Source organism: Pyricularia grisea, assembly GCF_004355905.1.
Source record: "Pyricularia grisea strain NI907 chromosome Unknown Pyricularia_grisea_NI907_Scaffold_4, whole genome shotgun sequence".
Taxonomy (NCBI): Eukaryota; Fungi; Ascomycota; class Sordariomycetes; order Magnaporthales; family Pyriculariaceae; genus Pyricularia; species Pyricularia grisea.
The window spans coordinates 3309089-3329269 of record NW_022156718.1 but is presented as its reverse complement, the minus strand read 5'-3'; the positions used below and the strand labels follow the sequence as shown (position 1 = coordinate 3329269).

The following is a 20181-nucleotide window of genomic DNA, read 5'->3' as shown; positions in this document are numbered from 1 at the left end:
AGACCTTCAGATGGCCTGTTGTATCGGGTAAAGGATCAAGTGTGAGCTTCCCATTGGTTAGTAGGCCTGGTTTAACAGTTCCACATCTTCCTACATTTAATCAGTACGTTTGTGTGATTGGCTGTAAATGAACTTGAGGTGTAAGAGTTGAATAAAAATGTTATGATTTTGAATACGCCGGGGTGTTACAAACAAACACCACTTTTCCCTATTACAATTATGCGACTACTCCAGACAGATTTTGTCTGAACAAGAAAATGAAAAGAAGAAAAAATCTAAAGAAAAAAAAAAATCATCCCATCACGGTTTTAATGCAAGCAACGCAAACGTTCCGCCTTGTACCGGCCGCGCGACAAAGGTTGGTCCGTCGGCTGGGAAGCCACCAGTGCTGGCATCGTACAGGTCAGTGAACGGGCGGGTAGTGGTGGTCTGATCGATGAAGTTGCGGATCTTTGAGATGAACATGTCGCACGTGTCTTTGCCTGCAACCGCTGCTGCAAACATTTGCCACTGCATAAAGGGATTGTCTCGATTAGCATCATTTCATTTTACACAATATCCCTCTTTAGGAAATCTGCGGGAGGTCAATGGAAACAACAGGCCAAAGAAGGAAACAACTTACGTCTGTCTTGGCCCAGGTATGTCGCGAATCTAGCGGCACGCCGTACTCGAGTTCCACGGTCCTATAAAACTCGCTCTGCATGTCATAGACGCTTTGGTTCACAAAGCCCAAGCCCAGCATCTTGTCCGCATAAAGATTATACAGCAAGCCGTGGCTGTCCGGGTCGTTGTACGTCAGCGTGGCGTGCGGCGGGTTCGCGTTGTTGTTGACACCCAGTCTCTGCCACTGCGACAGGTAGTCCCTGGCGATGCGGCCGTACCTGGGCCCGGCGCTGGCGTTGACGCCAGCACGGTCAGCCACCTCGACCATGGCGCGCAGACCAATGACTCCCTTGAGCGCGAGGTTGGTCTGGTTGGCGAGCGCGCCGGCGTAGTCGTCTGTCGACAGCTGATTCGCGGGCACCAGGCTGTAGGTTACCAGGAACTCGGCCCACTGCTGCAGCTTGTTCCAGTGTCGCCGGAGGTAGGCGTCGTCGCCGGACCGCTGCGCGTAGGCCAGCGCCATGATGATCATGTTGCCGCACTCCTCGAGCGGCATGGTTTCGTCGTCGCCTTGGGGGTGGCCGATGGCGTTAGGGAAAGTGCCTGTGGGGATTCGTGGAAGTTGTGTCAGCCTCTGGATCTTTTTGCTTTTGGAGAGTTTTTGAGGGTTGATTTCAGTAGTATTGGAGGGAACTCACCCAAGTCGTGGATAGCCCACCGGTTAGGATAACGGCCACTCTCTTGGTTCTCGAAAAGCGGATCTAGGAGAAGCTTTCCTAACGTCGGGTTGAGGTACATTAGGATTGGATAAGTTGGGAATATCACGTCAACGGTCTGGATATCGCTGTTTGAGCTGATTTCTTTTAAAAAGATGTACCGTTGCCTGGTGAAACGTCTTTGAGCAAACTGTAGTGAAGCAAAAGTCTGCCGCACAGATAATGTGGTTATGGCGGCATAGTTGTCGCCAGCAGCAGCGGCCGAGTCCGCACGGATCTTCTCATCCAAGACCTGGGTTTCACTATATGTTGACCGGAAGTCATTGTGAAAGGAGATCATCGAGTCCACACCGCTAAACCATCTGCTCCTCCACAGGCCTTCCAGGGCACTCGGGCCGTTGGTTGCACCCTGGAAGTTGATCACCTGGGCCTGGGAAAGACCCAAGGTGTACACTGTCTCAACAATGTCGTAAGATTGCACCATCTGGAAGTCCTTGGAGAATGCAAAGACGGGCCAGCTCTCATTGACAGCTCTGTAGTTGGTGTCTTTGGTGTTGTTGAGTCTGCCGTCTTGGAGGAATTGCTGCCTTGTTTCGTTGTAGCTGTGGCCATTCTTGTGTGTGAGCCATTGACCATTCGAAGTTGCCAGATACCAGTTCCCCCAGTTTGCCTGCTCGTTGCTTTCTTGGAAAGTGGCCTGGTTTGCAAGGGAAACCTGATGATATGCAATTCCACCCGATGTGCTGTAGTTCCATGTGAGGTTGCTCAGCCTGTTTCCGCCGGCGAATTCTGGTGAAATCATGTCAGCCAAAATACAACCAGTTATGCAACTTTTTACTGATAACAAACTCACCTCCGGTTATATCCATATACAGTTGTATACTGTGAGCCCGCCCATCTGACGGCTGCATTCTAATGTTGACGTATGAGAATTGAAGAGATTGTTTCACAAGATTCTGAGGGTAGATGGGTGACAGAAACGTGACAGTCATGTTGACCACGTCTCCAACGTTGAACTGAAATATACTCCTCGTAGCCGTGTACTCGTACGAGACTTGCTTGACAGTATCGGCACCTTCTCCGCCTCCCATCCAGTTGAAGTTTGTGCCATCGACACGAACATATCCCTGCCAGCCGAGATTTTGCCCTCTAAGTCGGGAGGGGTTAGCCATCCACCCCCTGATTTCCATATGCTTTCTTCTGCTGCTAGCTGTGCCAAGCGCAGGATAAGGATGACTTACGTCCAGAATTTCGGCCAGTTCCCTGGTAAAATCCCATTTGACTCGCCATCCAACCACGTATTTAGGTATGGTGATCGTACTGCCAGAGGAATAGACGGTGGCCTCGCTGGTGAAAAGGTTGATTCGGCCTCCTCTGTTGCACACACGCCATAGGCAGCTGCCACGAACAGCAGTGATAACCAGCCCATCTTCTCTCAGGTGCCAGGTCCCAGCTTCGGCAAGAGAGACTGTCTTCGACAGAGTAGTCCAGAGAGTCCAAGTCTCGTACAGATTAGGAGAGGAGAGAGTGAGGAAGACTCAGTAAAGGTACCTAAGTAGAGAACCTCATGCCGAACGTGCAAAGACTACTTTGCACAGCCCACCTATGCTTGAACGATAGCACGACAGAAGACAGAGACGTAGGCATCTTTATGAAAAGCTGGCGCGTCAATCGTGACGTTTGCCGGGAAAGCCAAACGGGCTGCACGGCCGTTTGATACGAGTCAATAGCAAACACATGGTAAAAAAATTATCAGTCAAGCAATCAAGCGCTACTCGTCCCATGGACAAGAAAAAGAGAGTACCATAAACTAGGGCTAAGTTGTTGAATATGCAGAAACTTGGCTGAAGACATTATGGGGAGGGCGGCAATTCGGGGATGCAAGCCCAAAGTCTCTGGACCGTGACGTGCCGAAGATGAGGGTAAAAAGTCGTCACCTTCACCAGGCCAAGGAGAGGTCCGACCACGAAAAGTTGCCGTCTGCATGAGAGGCAAAAAAATGACACTGGTATCAATTGCCTTTTGAATAGACAGTGCCTGACAGGTGGTTTGACAGGAGTCAAAGGATCAAAAGAAATGGTCACCGGAGCTCCGGTCAAGTGAAAAGAAAAACAAAAGAAAAAAAAAAAACCTTTTTTTACTCCTTATTTTTACTTTTTATTGGCACCGATGCGCAGCTATGATTCGCACTGACCCTTTCTCGGTCATATGGAAGGTTGTCTGCACTCGCAAGCTTTTCCTCGATGTTTTTTTTTTTTTTTTGGTGAAATAAAACTGCATGTCTAATGGTTAAAATTCCCAAAACCGATCATGCTCAGGTTTACTTGCTCGATTGGGTTTGACCAACAGATGATAAGGATAAGAAAGAGGTTGTTTGTCCGGTACGGTACTCTGGAACTAGGCTAGAAGCTAGGGCGACACTTCAGAAACACCCCGCATCCCAGTCCTAGATAGTACTCCGTACGCGTACCCAGGGTATTGCCAGCAATTCATCCCATCTTTGACGACCAACCCATCCATCGGTTTGTAAAAAAAAAAAAAAAAAAAAAAAAAAAAAAAAAAAAGAACAGACAGCACATTGAGATCTAGCCGTAGCTATTGATTACTCAGATTGTCTAACTTTTCTTCACACTCAGAGCTTCCCAAAAGAGCAGTCCATGATCGGAGAGACACAAGCCGTAAGAGAACCTCTGCTTCAACACTCAGAATAGCGCAAGGATTACAAAGTCAGACGTCGAAAGCCTTTGTCTGCCGTATGTACGTTGAATGAAGGCCAACTCAAGCATATCGAATCGCTGAATCAGTCTTGACTTCAGTGTTGTTTTATCAGTAGGTAGTTTGACTCTCTGGTCAAGTGGGACCCCGCAGGATACCTTATCTATTTTGACCTCGTAACTTCGGCAACCATCTCAATCGTCAGTCGACCAAAAAGACTGGACTTATTTTCACGGGAACCCGGCCACGTTAGAATTTCTGCAATATACAATCGCTGCCTGCAAAAAATGGAAAGCATTCAGGACAAACAAAGGCGTTCGCCATCCCTGAAAATACATCCGCCTTTGGTCAACTCAGCCACACCCTGGGCGACAACGTTGAAGGACCTCAACAGGCTCTACAGCTGTCCCCATACAGGTGCAGTGACTACAAGAACCTCTCTTATTCATGGCTTCCCTCACGACCCGGAAGTACATCAGCACGCCCTTTATGACACTGTCGCCGTGTCCGGGGCTCTTCCCAAGGGGACAAGCAATGCGAGTTTCAACTCACTAGGCTACAGCCCTCTGCTCCTCTCGGAATATTTGAACTTTATCGAAATCATATCTTCGCAGCAAGAGCCAGGATCCAAGAAAAAAACCTTTATCATATCGGTAACGGGGACACCACAAGAAATCGCCGAGTGCTACCGCATGGTTTCTGCTACACAAGCCAAAGTTGAATCCCCACTGGCCCTCGAGTTGAATCTTTCTTGCCCAAATATAGCAGGGAAGCCACCGCCAGCATATGACGGGCCCTCGCTTCTCGAGTATATCACTTGGCTATCTGACCTCGGTCCGACAGGCCCGGTGATACCCGTGGGCATCAAGACACCTCCGTATACATACTCCACCCAGTATGAGACGCTGATCAGCGCTCTCATTGCCGGATCGCCTACAGGGCTCTGCCCCATCAGCTTCATCACCTCTACCAACACGCTCGGCTCCTGTCTGATGTTGACCTCGCTGGATGTGCAAAAGGGCCAAGGGCAGCCGCCGCAGAAAAACGTCCTGCCGGGCAATGGGTTGGGCGGCATGGCCGGGACGCCTCTCCACCCTCTATCGCTTGGCAACGTCGCCACGATACGCCGTCTCCTGGACGAGCATCCAGATATGCTAGGCCACATACAAATCATCGGCGTCGGCGGAGTTTGCGACTCTGGAGGTTACAGGCGCATGCGGTCTGTTGGCGCCGCGGTGGTCGGTGTGGGAACCGGACTCGGCATAAAGGGCGTCAAGGTGTTTGAGGACATCGCCAAGGAAGTGCATGACAACTGGTGAGGGATTGCATTGCATACCTTGCATAACACTGCTTTAGGCCTTCATTGGTGACTCTTTGTTCTTTCATGCCCACAAAACCGGTGTTTTGATTCGTCTTTTTTTTTCTTCAACTTATTCAAAGTCATCGAGACCTTGCTCCGTCTTACCCTAATGATGCGTTTTCTATCCCACCCACTTGTGTGTGATATTGTCCGTGGGACATTACATATTACAACCCGGGTCCTCCTTTTTCCAAGATCAAGATGTGCGGCCCGATATCTGTGAGGACTAATTATCCAGCCCATCGTACGTTTCGAGGTGATAGGAAGATGCTGCCGACATCATTGTCAGCCAATCCCTCAACATGGGCCTATCAAATGCTTATCGCCGCCCATGATGCATGGAATAATACTACGGCGCGCCGACCCGGCTTAACGAGACTCGCTTATGAACGTGGGATGATGTGTGACTCGTAACTCATCTCGTTATTTTAGTATCACGGCAGACCAATCTTTAGTTTTTTTATTTCCCTTAGCTTACAGGAAGCAAGGCCAGAAAACAATGTTGTTGAGTTCTGGGAGGGTGGGACTGAGATCTTTTCCACCAATCTCTGCATCCCTCTAGGGGGTTTATGTCACTTTTGTTCTCGTTCTATTTTATTTAGTTTTTTCTCTCTCTCTCTCTCTCCGCAACGGTTGCCAGATGCGGATCTGAGCAGAGCCCCTGACGTGATGACATGCGGCTTCTAGAGCTTGACCATGCGGTGCCATGTAGATTGCTACACCACAGTTCTCCACAGGGTTGCGTTTGCGAGTTATTCTCCGACGTAGAATCCCGCTTGACAAGCAAGGCCGAGGGCTTGTTTTCGGGCGTTCTTTTGTGGTTGTCTGGTTTTTGTATTTTTTTTGTCCACATTTAATCAAATATGTTGACTTGATCTATTGGCGCGATTTGACTATACAAGTCATACAGTTGCAGCCCCGTCCCCCTGATCGATTTATTGTCCTGTAATCTACTGGCTTGGCCACTAGTAGTACGAAGCGATAAACAGTCTGGTTCTTCACAACCTAACAAGAAAAAGAAATTCAGTTTTGAGCATTTATGGTTAAATTGCTACTGTCGCTGGCATAGTTGTGCACACAAGGCACACTCTATCGTGTCCCTCTAGATAATTTTTCTGGTACAAGGAGATTTGGGCCGGCGATCTTTGTTGCCTCGACTCAGCTGGGCAACGGTTGGCTGCACTGTTATTGGAGGAATAATAAAAGATCCGTCAACGGGAAAACTGCTTGAGATGGTTCCAGGTGGGAGAAGTGGGGGACTGGGTTTGTCCCCTCTTCCCCCAACATTTCAGCTCCTCACGGCAGGGATCATCACCTTCTCTCCATCTTTTTTGATTGTTCAAATCGGGTATTGTCTGCGTACTGTACAAGTTTACAATTTACAACAATGTTAAAAAAAAAAAAAAGTCCAGGATCGTTGGGTTCCCTCGATCGTTAGATCTCGCGCTTGGGGACGTAAGCATATGCGCTGTATTTATCTCATGAAACAAACTATAAATTGCCTCCCCGAAAATATTTTGAGATCTGGTTGGCAAGCGGTCCATGTAAAAGCACTGTGCTGTAGCTTGTGCTAGTCTACTTTCCTGGTGGTCGTATTACTGTAACCATACTCCTGGATCTGCAAACTGCATTGTCATAGTTGGCGGGTTTATCATTGCGACACCTATTAACTTCAGCGTGCTATTAACTAGGACGAAGTGACATTCCAACGGCCGACCAACTGTCTTTTCCCTCCACTAAGAAGTCGAGATTGAGACTTTCTTAGTAATATCGCCTCGAAGTGCTCAACATTGTGGAGCAAAAAGTGTGAGGGGGCCCCCAGGCATCCTAGAATCCTAGACCCCCTGATATTACTTGAAGGTCGTGGGGAAGTTATAACAGGGTTAATTATGACAGGGTCCTGAATTTGATGTCGTGTTGAATGTGTGTACTGGAGGCGTTGATATGCTGCCGTGTCTGCAAAAGTTTGTGTTTTGGATGGACTCTTGGAAGAAAAAGTAGGTAGCTAGAATTTTTCCGAAAGATAACAACCACATCAGATCCAGTCTGGCTAGAACCGGGTGACTGGGATCAAGGTGAGTTGATTCTAATTTTTTGTTTTATTTTTACTTTTGTTGCAACTTGCGCATCCTTTTCTCTCATCATCATATTCTGCGGTCAAACATACAAACAGGCGGCAGGACCGGACCACAATCTGCAAGGCATTCTCATTCTCGGTCACAATCCGAGCCCAGATCTAGCTGGACCGCACCTTCCTGTATGTATGTGCGGGTTACTGGTTGCATCTGGCTCAAAAAAAGCCTCGCTACCCGGGCAAAGCTGGCTGGCTCCTGCTCGGAATGATTGGATCCCCCCATACCATCGTCCAGTTGACATGAAAGATTCGCATTCAACACGAACCAAGTCAAATCCCAGCTCCAACCCTTTGGGTTTCATTTGAGCGGGCAATATTGTGTGGACGGCAAAACACATCTCAATCGGCGAAATATTTCGGCTATCCTGGCACAACCAACCACAAATCACTCTTTCGCTATATCAGGCTTTTTTTTTTTTTTCGCTGGCTTTTACAACGAGGCCAACCACCGACTAACGAACCTGCCCACCGCATGCCTTGTCTTTTACTTTTTATTATCAGCCTTTCGGGATAACTTCACGGCATACATCTCTGCTTTCCTTGTTACCTCTTTCGCCTTGCTGCCCTGCAACAACAAACACGCGCATTTCTTGCCTTTATCCTCCATCTGCAAATCAAGGATTGCACGCATCGTCCCACCAGAAACCGCCGGTTATTGGGAGCCACAGCATATCCGGAGCAATCAACCTAATGCAGATCCGTCGACTGTAGTCTGGTACCGACGTGATCGAGCCGGAACCGATACCTTATGATCGTTCTGCATACGACTCATTGACGCCTTTCTCCCTCGAAATCCAAGGAACCCGCATCCCGGCCGTCTTTCCGTCTCGTCACGCATTTACTTGTTATTAATTTTTTGCTATAGACTCTTCCCGAAGTAGACATCTCTCGGGCTCGAGTCCCCCGGATCTTCATTGTCCCATAAAGCTCACTCACAACCTGCGCCATTTCTCCTATTTCACCACAAGGAGCAATAATCTCTTATTTGCAACAACTAATCAAGAGAAAGTTTCTGTCGTGGAACATCAACACTCTTTTGGAGACTTACAAGGAGCATTTTGTTCTTCAGAAATCTGGCCTTGTTGCAGCAAGACAGAAAAGATTGGACGGCACAATACCCACACCACCGATATCGCCACTGGGCAATCAATATACTGCCTGGTCCGGCCGTATCATGCGCCTGTTGCCATCGAAGATCTCAAACCATACTTGGCTGCTTGATTTTCGCATTCGCAGAGATTGAGACCGGGATCTACTAGGGGTTTAGCTGCCGAGAGCGCGCGCTGCATATTGAACCAACTTATATCATCTTCTGCTCTGTTGAGAGAGACCTACGAGATTTTCAGGTATTTGCGGCTGGTTATAGCGGTGCTGTTTGGCCTCAAGGCACCGCGATGATGGCTGCAGTTCAGCAGGCATTTGTTGTCACAGCGCCTGCAGCTCCTGCGCCGGTTCGGCCGAAGAGCCTGAACGGCACGGCTAATGACCCAAGGATGGATCTTGATGACAAGCCCCACCATTTCACGCTGGAGAACGGTACTACATTCGGCAGCGGTCTGCAGAGGGGTGATACTCGCATTGTTACCATCGTCTACGGTCCAGGGCAAGAAAAGATCCTGTCCGTCTTTGCAGAGGTATTAGGGCAGCCCTGCAGGCTAGGTGTCAGTTTCTCAAATGTCACTTTGGCTGATCAAGGTGCCATCGTGGGCATTCTGGCTTCCGATGCTACGGTCGACCTTGCAGGGCGGGACCGAAATCTTGTCGTTGCTATCAACGCACATTGCGTCAACTTGGGCATGCCTCCAAACCCCTTTCTCTCGTCACAATGCGACTATGAGTTTCTTTACACAGACACACCCTTTTCTCGCCGAGACCTTGCCAGGTTCATTTCATTCACACTAGGTCAGATCAACCACCACGAAACGCTCATGACGAAGCCCCGGACGTTTATGATCTCGACAACATTTCCCGACGTACGCGCCGCGCTGCCGAACATCGACATACTTACCGTTGGGGCTGACGCGGTAGAGCTGAGAGTTGATCTGCTCAAAGAGCCTCTAGCTGAAGGGGGACACGCTTCAGTTCCGAGCTTAAGCTACGTCGGCGAGCAGGTAATGTTGTTGCGGCAACGGACGGAGCTTCCTATCATCTTCACCACCAGATGTACAAGGGAGAACGGTCGGTTTCCAATGGATAACCCCGACCTGTACTACGATTACCTATACAGAGCAATACAATGGGGTGTCGAATATATCGACGTTGAGGTGTGGCTACCAGAGAGAATCAGACAACGATTATGGGAAAAGCGAGGAAGCAGCCGGATTATGTCTGCGTTTCACGATTTCTCAGGTACTTTCAAGTGGCCCTCAGCTCATGCTCAAGACATTTTTTCCGAGTCGCGACGTTTTGCAGACATTGTCAAAATGCATGCCATCATCAACGATCACAACGAGAACTTTGAGTTGGAGTACTTCCGCGTCAAGATGAAGTCGGAACAGCCCGGTGCTCCACCTCTGTCCGCCGTCAACATGGGAGAGGTAGGACAGTTTTCGAGAACACTAAACCGGGTATTTACCCCCATAACACACCCGCTTCTGCCCATAATAGCTGCACCAGGGCAGATGAGTGCCGCACAGATCAACGCTGCCCTAGCTATGGTTGGGCAACTTCCCAAGAAACACTTTTACGGCATCAGTGGCCCATCTTCTCGGGGTGCAACGCCCCAAGCCCCCTTCTATGAAAAATGCTTCAACGAACTGGGACTCCCCCATCATTTTTCTGTCGTCCAACGCCAGGCACGCGGCATCGGTGGTGTTGATACTTGGTGCAATCAAAAGGACTTTGGTGGCGCTTATCTCAACCCGGCAATGTCCCATCACGATCTAATTTCAAAAAGCCATTTCTTCCAGTCTCTAAACAGCGGATCCGGCCCCATTCTGACTGAAGCAGCACTGCGCATCGGAGTTGTCGATACCATTGTTGTCAAACCGGGTCCGGCTTCCCCTGCCTCGATACCTTCAACACCAATACAACGATCATCTCCCGCACTTAATGGAAATGGACAGGGCTTTTACCAACCACCAGCAAGTGGACTACCGGCCGGCACTGCCCTCATTTTTGACAATGCCCTGTGGAGAGGCGTTCTCAGCACACTGACACGAGATCTAGCACCATCTGCGTACTTTGGCTGCTCCGCTGTTGTATTGGCGAGCTCTTCAGAAGACGCTGCTAGCGTTATTTTTGCCCTGAAAGCTCTCAGAGTCGGCAAAGTATTCACTGTTGGGTTCAAGACACCGCCTGCGCTTGCAACCGATCTCGAAATTGAGCCTTTTACATCACTTGAAAGTCTACAGCGGGCCCGCTCACCGAGTATGAACACTGCCGGCGGTCCTGCGCTCAACCACAAGATGGAATCAGGACATCAGCAACAACAACTACCACCATTTGTGGTCGTCAGCGCCCTTAGCGCAGAGAAAGCTAGTATAGTCGGCATGGTTGTCCGCCTCTTTGGATCTCAGGCTGGAAAGACCCCTGTTCCCACTACCGCCAACGGGACGAGCGGGACTCCGGCTGCGCCCCAACGGAGAGTCTTTTTAGATCTGTCCCAGCCGAGTGGATTGCGGAGAGGAGCGGACCCTACTTTGATCGCGGAGCAAAACGGCTTTGCGGCATATGGCTTGGCAGATACCGCTGCTTTTGCGACTGTCGAGACGCTACGGCTTTTGGTCGGCCAGAACGTGCCATATAGCTTTGTGAGACTGGCTAGTGGAAGGCCGTACTGATACCATTTTTCTTTGGACGATGTGGCTCCGGTGTTTGTTTTCTTGATTTTAATATTGGTAATCTACCATTGGAGGGAGACCGTCGTGGGTCACTGGAGAGTCTAATTTGACAACAGCATCTCGACGCTTGCTTGGGGTTTATAGCATTTAACCAGCCATTTCATCTTACATATCATATAACTGAGATATCTTATACATTCCATGCACAATCACTACAAGACACTTACATTTCGGAAGCAAGAACATTGAATACTTAGATGAATCCCGAAGCTTTAGGCTAAACACAGCATAAGCGAGATCCCAAGGGTAGGAGGTATAGATAGGTAAGTCTCAGTGGTATAATATGGATGAGATAGAAGAGGCTAGACGAACCTCGAAACTATACATTACGCTGCCCATCCAGCGATTTATCACAAAATGAGATGGCCACAGGCTTGGTGATTTACACTATTATTTCTTCCCTGTTCAGACCCAGGGAAAGAGACAAGGCAAGTCGCTTTACATTACTAGCTAACATGAATCTGCACCGCGCAGTTGGTCGTACTAACTGTGCTTTGTTGGGTTTCTTATTATCCGTTTCAGTAACACCAGTCCAAGTGAGGAGCCTAGGAGCACATGCATACCCCTATCAGTTGAAATATACAGAGCATTCGCTGAATGGAGAGATTCCACAGGCTTCCTTGTTGACTGGAGACCATTATAGCCTAACCGGGCATCACAAATCCACTGGAAGCAACCTTTAAAGTAGAGTCTCATGTCGAAATATTCAACTCCGAAAAGACCGAATCGTTCAGTCAAATGGTCTCGCTGAATGGATCAAAAAGCTGCAAAAGATGCTCTTTCTTACTGTTATGTCAGTTCCTCAGAAACGCCTCCAGATAGATCGGCGTTTCTTTGATATAAATGTACGTCACTCTGCCCGGCTAACGGCTGACAGTTTGCTGATCTCTAGTAGCCGGCTTCGCCTTCCTCTATCAGGAATTACATACGTAGCGGACATATTGGGGGATCTAGTTGCACCAAATATTGTTATTATGGTTGCGAAGCTATATAATATCAGGGGAAGCTAATCTTTCTGTACCTGGGGCAAAACTCAAAACAGCCCAGCAGCCATGATGTTGGAAGGGATATACTCTTCGACTCGACATGCCCTGAGCACCGAGGTCTATGATATATTCCCTGTGAGTAACCTCGGTCTATGTGTGTGATCAAAGAGGCATGCCTCTGGATGATAGGAAAAACATCCTAGGTTGCAGGATGGGCGCCAGCTGGTGCAAGGGCGATGAGATTCTCTTGGGACGCAGATGGAAGAAGGGCGTTATGCTCCAGGACATACGCAGCCTCAATTCGAAAGCATACATCTTTTGCTCTGCTGAAAAGTAAAGAAAACTACCTGATATAACTCGGATGAGACGAACTATAAGAACGATGATATGCTTACGTTTCTGCAGTACTCCCAAATTTGGTTCCGGAATCATGCCATACCGGTGACCATTGCGAGGGGACTTGACTTAGCCGCCCTGCTTCTATCATCAGCCTCGCCACTCAGAAAAAAGAAAGCGTCTAGACGTCATGGGCAATTTCAGGAAGCTGCAACCGGGGACGCAGGCTACAGCCCGAAAGGGAGGGAAGAATCTAGACCACCCATCGGCAAACTTTCCGTCTGACTTACGGCACGGAGATATAGGAGGCCCAGCTGAAAAGGGTGGGAGGTTTGGTAGGCAGATGTCGCGCAAAATAATAAACAAAAGGAGCCCAGGTCGATCAATGTCTTATTCATGCCTTGTTTCCGCTCCTAGACTCGGATCCTGCGGAAATCAGCTTAGGATGTTGTACATGGAAGAGATAGAAAATGACATAGATTCGCTCGGGATCCAGAAAAATACGCCCATTGAACGCGTCGAAAACACCCCCTACGGCTTATGGATATGCTTCCCCCCCTCTTCATATATCAGAGACGCGCCACACAGGCTGCCCTACCCGCGAACAAGCCTATGAATGTCGCGAAATTTCCGCACGACACCAACGTCATTCATTCAAGGGGGAGGGAGGGGGGGAGAGAGAGAGAGAGAGAGAGAGAGAGGGTGGGATCAAGGAGAAAAAGGAGAAAAAGGAAAAAAAAAGTCATCACACGGCCCGATGCTAATGTGGAGCATAGGGCAACTCGCCTAGAAACGATGCGAGCCAATTTTGTTTCCTTTCTTTTTTTTGTGAATAAGAGTCATGGGGCGTCGTTGAACCGGGCTCGTCCCGCGGTGGAGGAGAGGGTTGCTTTTGTGTTTCTAGCACTCCCTGGTTAGCCTAGCTTGCCTGGGCCATTTTGGTTGCTTTTCTTACTCTAGACCTGAGCCGTTGAACATCGGTGGCTTGCCGGCCTGTTGGTGCTGTGGCGTCCCGTGGTTGTTCTATTGGTCCTGTGTATGTACAAAAATGTAAGCTGCAGGGGTTCCCGGGTCCGGAAGCATGATATGTTTTGATATCAGAAGTGACAGTTTATGCGATGTGAAGAGACGCGCGATCAGTGGTTAGGATCAGAAAGGATCTCAGTCTCGGATTTTATCGGGAAGCAAAAAGATCTGACGACAAGCAGCAAACATCGACAAACTATTGGTTGAACGAACATATTTTTTCTTGACAGAACGGGTTCGTCGAGCAATAGGGTAATTGGACAGGACCTCTGCCTCTGGGCTGTGCCACTTTTACCCTCCCGAAACATAGCAGAACAGCTGAAGGCCAACGTCAGAAGCAGAGACGCTTGTCTCGAGCCCTAGACTCGCCAGGAAGAAAACATCGGCAGTCCACTTGGTGCAGGACCCGGGAAGTGCAAGCGGTTGCCTGCATGACAAGCAATGGGTTCGGGAATGCGAGCGTGTTAAGTTGGTCACACAGGAGAAAAAAAATAAAAGGTTGCCAGGCCTGCATCCTGCACGGCTGAAGGCAGCCCACGAACAGAAATGTTGTTTTTTCTTAAACAAAAATCAAGATTTCGGGAGCGACGTAGGAAGTACATGACCTAATGAGGTAGCCACCTCGTCGGTCAAGGCTCGGAGGCGGATGTACGGGACCATGGTACGGTACGCCTCACCCGAGGCCGTTCGTTATCTGGCGTTGCCCTACCCCAAGCCGGCATCCTCCTCGCGCTAAGTCGGCTAGACCTGCAGGCCGCCGCAGGCGTTTGAAGGGCGAAGGATGCGCCACAAAAGGTAAGGAGCTCGGACAGTTGCACAATTGCACAGTCGTACTGCATCGCCCGTTGCCCGCGTTCAAAAAATCATCATGAAAAAAAAACCCCTACCCTGCTTTTAGAATGCAAGCAGAAAATGCCGGTGTGACCTTTGTGCTCGAACCCCCATGCTTGCGAAATCCAAGAAGCAAGGTACACAGATGGTGCGACGGGTGACAAGGCTGGAGGGTTCTCCGCCAGTCGGGGACTGTTTCAGCCTCGGGACTGCTATTTTTAAAAAGCACAAGCCATGAGATTTTGCTTTTCTTTTTGCGAAAGCTCAAAAATGACAAGGCATAAGCTCTGCAACAGCCGGTTTTTTTAAATCACAGGCGATGTGGTATCAATGCCGTGTGTTTGTGTATAAACATTCGGAAACAGCGACTTGGCTCGTCATGCAAACCAGGTTTTTGCCTAGCTCTAGTCAAAGCTGGAAGACGGCAAGCAGAAACATGGCTCCTACAGTGAAATGCAGATACCCGGGACTCAGCCGGTGGCATGCAGTACTGGCTGGCTGAACGTTTTGCTCGACCAAACCTCGCTTTTCTGATGATCATATTTGACCAGCGAGGATTGACTGGAAGATTCATCGATAGATAAAGCCATCTAAGTGTGTACCTAGGTAGGTAAGTACTTCGTGAGTAGGGTACTCTTGTGCTTGTTGCCGTTGCAGAATCGAAGAAAAAATAAAATAAAAATAAAAATAAAGGGGGAAGATTAACTGTGTTGCAGCAACAGCAGAAACAACAATTACAGAGACAGGAACCTGGAAAGAAGTCCGAATACGAAAAGAAAAATACTTACTTGCCTTAGCATCAATCAGCTTGTGACAATTGGATGGAGAGGGAGAGTGAAATTTGGTTATATCCACAATAGCTCATAATCACCTTCCAATTCGAAACAGTCATGCTGGCGGTCTGACACGTGCAATGATAAACGAACCATTCAACAAGGTCGAGGGTCCATGTCCAAGCAAGTACCGGCAGACAGAACGGTTTCGCCCATTGAGGTCAACCAAATAAAAGAAGTAAAACAAAAAGAGGCGAGGTCAAGTGAACCACCAACTTGGGCAGTAAGTTTATCATCAAGATAGCTACCTAGCGAGGCTTGATACCCTTACACCTGGGCTAGCCTGTTAAGGAAGGCCGGGACATGATGATCCTCGACTACCTTTTGAGTACCGGAGAAGCGGGACGGCTGCCAGGAGATTGGACAGAATTCTTCTTTTTCCATTGTCGTGGGTTTATTCTGTTGTAGATATGATCTCATCTGCCGACAGGGTAGAGTTTCTAGCAAGGTCCAGCAAGGAATTGATGAAGAAGCTGAAGGAAGCAAACAAAATAACCTCGACTGTTGGCAAGCCACGTAACCCCCAGGCGTTCACAACGGGTTCTGTCAGGGCTATAGTGGTGTTGGGTCTTGGGAGCCCCGCCGCAGGCCTTTGTTGGAATTACATAGGTAGTAGATTTGAGATTTGATCTCAGGTTGCCGACCTTTCTAACGCCTGGTAGTGGGAGTTATCCTGGTAACCCTTTGAGGTAATTACCTGAATTGCGTACCAGTGGTAGAGGTGCTTGCCGATTGATTGGCCCCACATGTTTAGCACTGGGGGGGTTCTTTCCAGAACATCAGACGAAAAAAAAAGAAAAAAAAAAAAGGCTTTTAGACTGGCAGCCCAAAGTCTTTCATTTATTTCATTCGATGAAAAGCACTTGTGCCTGAGGGGAACGCATGTTCATGCAGTCACTACCTACATTTGGACTGGCGTCACTGTGGATTTGTACCAAACTATTCAAGAATTGGGTACAAGTAAGGTGATTAGTCTAGACTGGGTAGGTAGGTACCTTAGGTAGCTTCCATTGTCCGTATCTCGTTAAATACCTACCTGTAAGGCTCCCTCCCGCACCTTGTCCATTGTTGCTCATAATTCGGTCCGTCTTTATGAGATATGATTTAGCACATTCAGTTTTCTTTGTGCCGAGGCTGTCTGCACAAGTACCATAAAAAACAGATTTCTGGAGAGGAGTGGGGTTCCGATGATCGCAGTCTGTTGGTGTGGTTCTTGGTTTGGTTCGCACTTGAGGGAAAGTGATAGATACTACTTACTGACCAAGTGACCTACATAAATAATACTGTAGTAATAGAAAAGAACCCAAAACAAATTCCCCCGCACGTTGTTGTCCACTGTGGACCAGGACATGAGCCAACTTCCCCATCGTAAGGTATCCATTCAATTCGCCTCCACTTTCTTACTGAATTTCTTCATTCCAAATTAGTCTCTTTCTCGCAATTTTTTTCAGACAAGCCAGGAGCAGTTGTTGCATCCACCAGACTCGTCTATCTGTCGCCACCACGCACACAGCTATCGAGTCCCACGTGAAATGACGTCTGGTCCAGACATGCATGGCATCACGAAAGATGGGTGTGCCATCTCCAGAAAAGAATCTCGCCTAGTCTCGTCCGAGTCGGACATAGACGCTCGATCAAGAAACATTGCCGAGGAGCGCAAATGGGTGCAGGTGCAGTATAGAGATCAACAATACCCAGCTTCAACCCTGAACATTGACATCCACTCGCTTCCTCGAACCGAACCAAACCGGAAATGCTTACGAGAAAAAGACATCAGCATGATACCCCGGGCTAATTGTCTCCCTCGGCCATGGAATGCCGGCACTTCAACCTTTTTTTATTTATTTATTCCTTTCCCCATCCTCGCATCCCTAATTGGGAAAAGTGGCGCTCAGGAGCCGCGCGAATGAGCTTTCGCTTCGACCATCTGGGATCTTGCAGATCATGGATGGCGAGCAGCTCATCAGGACCCACTACCCGAAGGAGAAAAACCAAGGTACACCCCATACTGCGTGGACTATACTGCCTATTTGAAGGAGAACTGAATATCATCACCATGTGGTCGATTGTCAATGAAAACTTGGGAATCAGCGTGCCATACCGCTGGGTTCTTTATTCTTGCTCTCTCCTCGGGAATAATCATGAACCGGAACCGCAAGTTGGGATGCTCCTTAAACCCACCCATATGCCGGGAGTGCAAGACGGAATACTGGATACTATTTTCAGGCCTTGCATAACATAGGTGCATCACTACAAACTAGGTATGACATTTCACTTGCGACCTCCAGGCGCGCTTGGTCTTGCAGACTATGCGTAAAAAGTACTGTAGCATCAGCTGTTCATGTTCGCTTGTAACGGCCTGCTATGTCCGAATAGGCCCAACTTGGCAGCGAAGACCATGTGGACTCAGCCGCGAGCCGTACCGACCCCATCTTTAAAAAATGCCACCTCTAGGCGCTTGTTCCCCAGTTTACCCTGTTGGAAGCTTGTGTGCTTAGCAAAAGGAGAACCTGGCAAACCAGCCCAGTCCCGATCCTCTGATACAGGTTAATCGTCAAAACACAGCAGTGGGCAGAATTCGCATAGATGTGCCTTACAGCTGTATCCCGTCACGTTTCATTAATGCACTAGTGTGCCAATAAATATCTGCTTGTTTCTACCCATTTGCTCGCCTTGAAAACATCACTAATTTTTATTAAGCATGGTTTGCCACCACGCCTGCGGCCCATCCCCCTTACGATACATATGGCAGCTAGTACAACTGCTGGCGTGGTTAAACAAGTGTCGGGGGGTCTTGTACCGATTATTAGATATTTACCGCACTGCCTGTCTACCTGATGACGGTGGCGGACCAAGAAGATGCTCTATTTACCCAGCCCTCTGTTTCGTTTCCTCTCGTTTAAGCAAGGCTTGGAGATACAGTATGCATCCCAGATCAAGCACAATGCCATGAGGTAGGCCCCAAAAGCGGAAGCTCATTGGCAAAATCCCGGAACAGACGGAGCCGATGATTTGTTAGTTTGCCAAAATCGCACCAATTCTCACATGCGGTGTCAGTTTGCGAGGCAAAGATACGCCTACTATTCACACCGCAACAAGAGTCAACATTGATACAGACCAGGGTCTTGGAAGCAAAGAAAAAAAAAAAAAAGCCTATGGTCAAGGGGGCACCTGTCAAAACTGCGATGCAGACGCAGTGCACCTCGCAACCAGAAAAACAAAGCTGTTTTACCAAGGAACCTGGCCTTGCACGCCCCTCAACAAGAGACAGGGCGTGGATGCAGCTATTCTGGGCCGACACTCTATAGATGCGGCAGCTGTGATCTCGGAAGTGCAGAGCATCAAGCATGGGCATAAAATTACAGTACGGTCTCTGATGAGGGATGGGTGGGTGCAGAAGCCAGGGGTTGAAAGGTCCCACATCCTCCACAAGAGATGCTAGTGGGCCGACTTCTTCCAGATGTCGGCGCCAGACGGGCCAGCGGGGCATTACCGTCCACTAAAAGTGCGGCCTTGGGTTTGGCCCTCGCTTTCACACAACCGCCAGCACATCGGCTCTGCTTCCCCACATTCTTATGCTGCTTGCACTTTTTCTCGAACAAGTGTGATGTGATGTATGGTGTGCCTGTCTGGTCTTTTGCCTTTGAGCTTGACCACCTGCAGTCTTGCCGGTGACCCCAGTCAAGGTAGCCCACCGGTATTTTTTTTTTTCTTTCTGTTACAGCCCGGCACCCCCGAGGTCCAGTGTACTCTAGCATGATAAATCATGTCACTGTTACGACAAGAGAGACTCATATCGAGATACCGAGATGTTAATGCGCGATTGTGCTGCTTCACACACCTTAGACGCTTGACACCTTGGGCAGCGACATGCTTACTCAAAATAGATCGCTTGCTAAGGCACCGCTGGTAGCGGCATTCATATGCACTTTAGATGCTTGGCTCCGAGTGTAAGACAAGCCAGACTTGACCGCATTGTACAGACATGAGAAAGGAAAAAAAAAAAAAAAAAAAAAAAAAAAAAAAAAAGGTGGTACCCCTGGTCTGGTCACTTGGCGGTACTCCGTTAGACCGAGCTGAAGCCCGACAACGCTCACTCTCTTTGACAACCAACTCTCTAGGTCTAGGTTATAATGCGATTTTTTTTTTTTCTTTTTTTTCGATTCAGGCATTCAATCTTTCCGCTGTTATAGCTTGTCAGTTATACGAACTGATCCAGTATTGCCCCGTTCATGTTACACGTATTCGCTGCGCTCAACTTGACTGTCTTGCCCGATGTACGTGGGTATCCAAGGTACATCCAACTCGAGTTACCCACCTTTCATTCTACAAACAACTAAACTGTTACTTGACAGAAATCTCACATCAATGCAAATCTGAGCAAATTTTCGATTATGACAAGAAGGAAACCTTGGCAACCTGACTTGGGTACTTTTGTTCCTCACCTGTACAGTCAAGATAATCACTTGCTAGACGTGCTGTCTAGAATCTTTCCCATCCAGACTTTGATAGCCGGATGCGTGCCCCCCTGTGCCTTGGGGGTCTGGATTCGTGTCATCCCTTCCCCTCCCTTTTTGATCCATCCTGGTGATCATAGCCAGGATGTCTTCCCCCCGCCAGTGAGCACCCAAAAAGACATGGATGGACCTGGCTGCGATACCACTTCAGGTGATTGACTGCCCAGCCCATCCTCATCCGAACAATTCATTCATTCATTCGAATTTCATCTCACACCCTTGACATTAACCTTACCCCGACCCTTTCATTCAACATCTCTCCACTCACACCACAACAAGCAA

At 48.7% G+C, this 20181-nt stretch overlaps 4 protein-coding genes across 4 annotated transcripts; 2 read left to right on the top strand and 2 right to left on the bottom strand.

Moving 5' to 3' along the window:
- Positions 1 to 211: 211 nt before the first annotated feature.
- Positions 212 to 2748, bottom strand: PgNI_07692 (uncharacterized protein; the record flags this gene model as incomplete). Its single annotated transcript, XM_031127702.1, has 5 exons — positions 212 to 510; positions 623 to 1206; positions 1302 to 2108; positions 2173 to 2468; positions 2561 to 2748. The coding sequence occupies 5 exons, from the start codon at positions 2746 to 2748 to the stop codon at positions 301 to 303; spliced, it is 2085 nt and encodes a 694-aa protein (XP_030981631.1). The 3' UTR covers positions 212 to 300.
- Positions 2749 to 3083: 335 nt separating this feature from the next.
- PgNI_07691 (uncharacterized protein) lies at positions 3084 to 3305 on the bottom strand (the record flags this gene model as incomplete). Its single annotated transcript, XM_031127701.1, has 1 exon — positions 3084 to 3305. The coding sequence occupies one exon, from the start codon at positions 3303 to 3305 to the stop codon at positions 3084 to 3086; it is 222 nt and encodes a 73-aa protein (XP_030981632.1).
- A 1016-nt stretch (positions 3306 to 4321) lies between these two features.
- Positions 4322 to 5353, top strand: PgNI_07690 (uncharacterized protein; the record flags this gene model as incomplete). The annotated part of the gene is made up of 1 exon (XM_031127700.1): positions 4322 to 5353. The coding sequence occupies one exon, from the start codon at positions 4322 to 4324 to the stop codon at positions 5351 to 5353; it is 1032 nt and encodes a 343-aa protein (XP_030981066.1).
- A 3569-nt stretch (positions 5354 to 8922) lies between these two features.
- PgNI_07689 (uncharacterized protein) lies at positions 8923 to 11310 on the top strand (the record flags this gene model as incomplete). The annotated part of the gene is made up of 1 exon (XM_031127699.1): positions 8923 to 11310. The coding sequence occupies one exon, from the start codon at positions 8923 to 8925 to the stop codon at positions 11308 to 11310; it is 2388 nt and encodes a 795-aa protein (XP_030981487.1).
- Positions 11311 to 20181: the final 8871 nt, after the last annotated feature.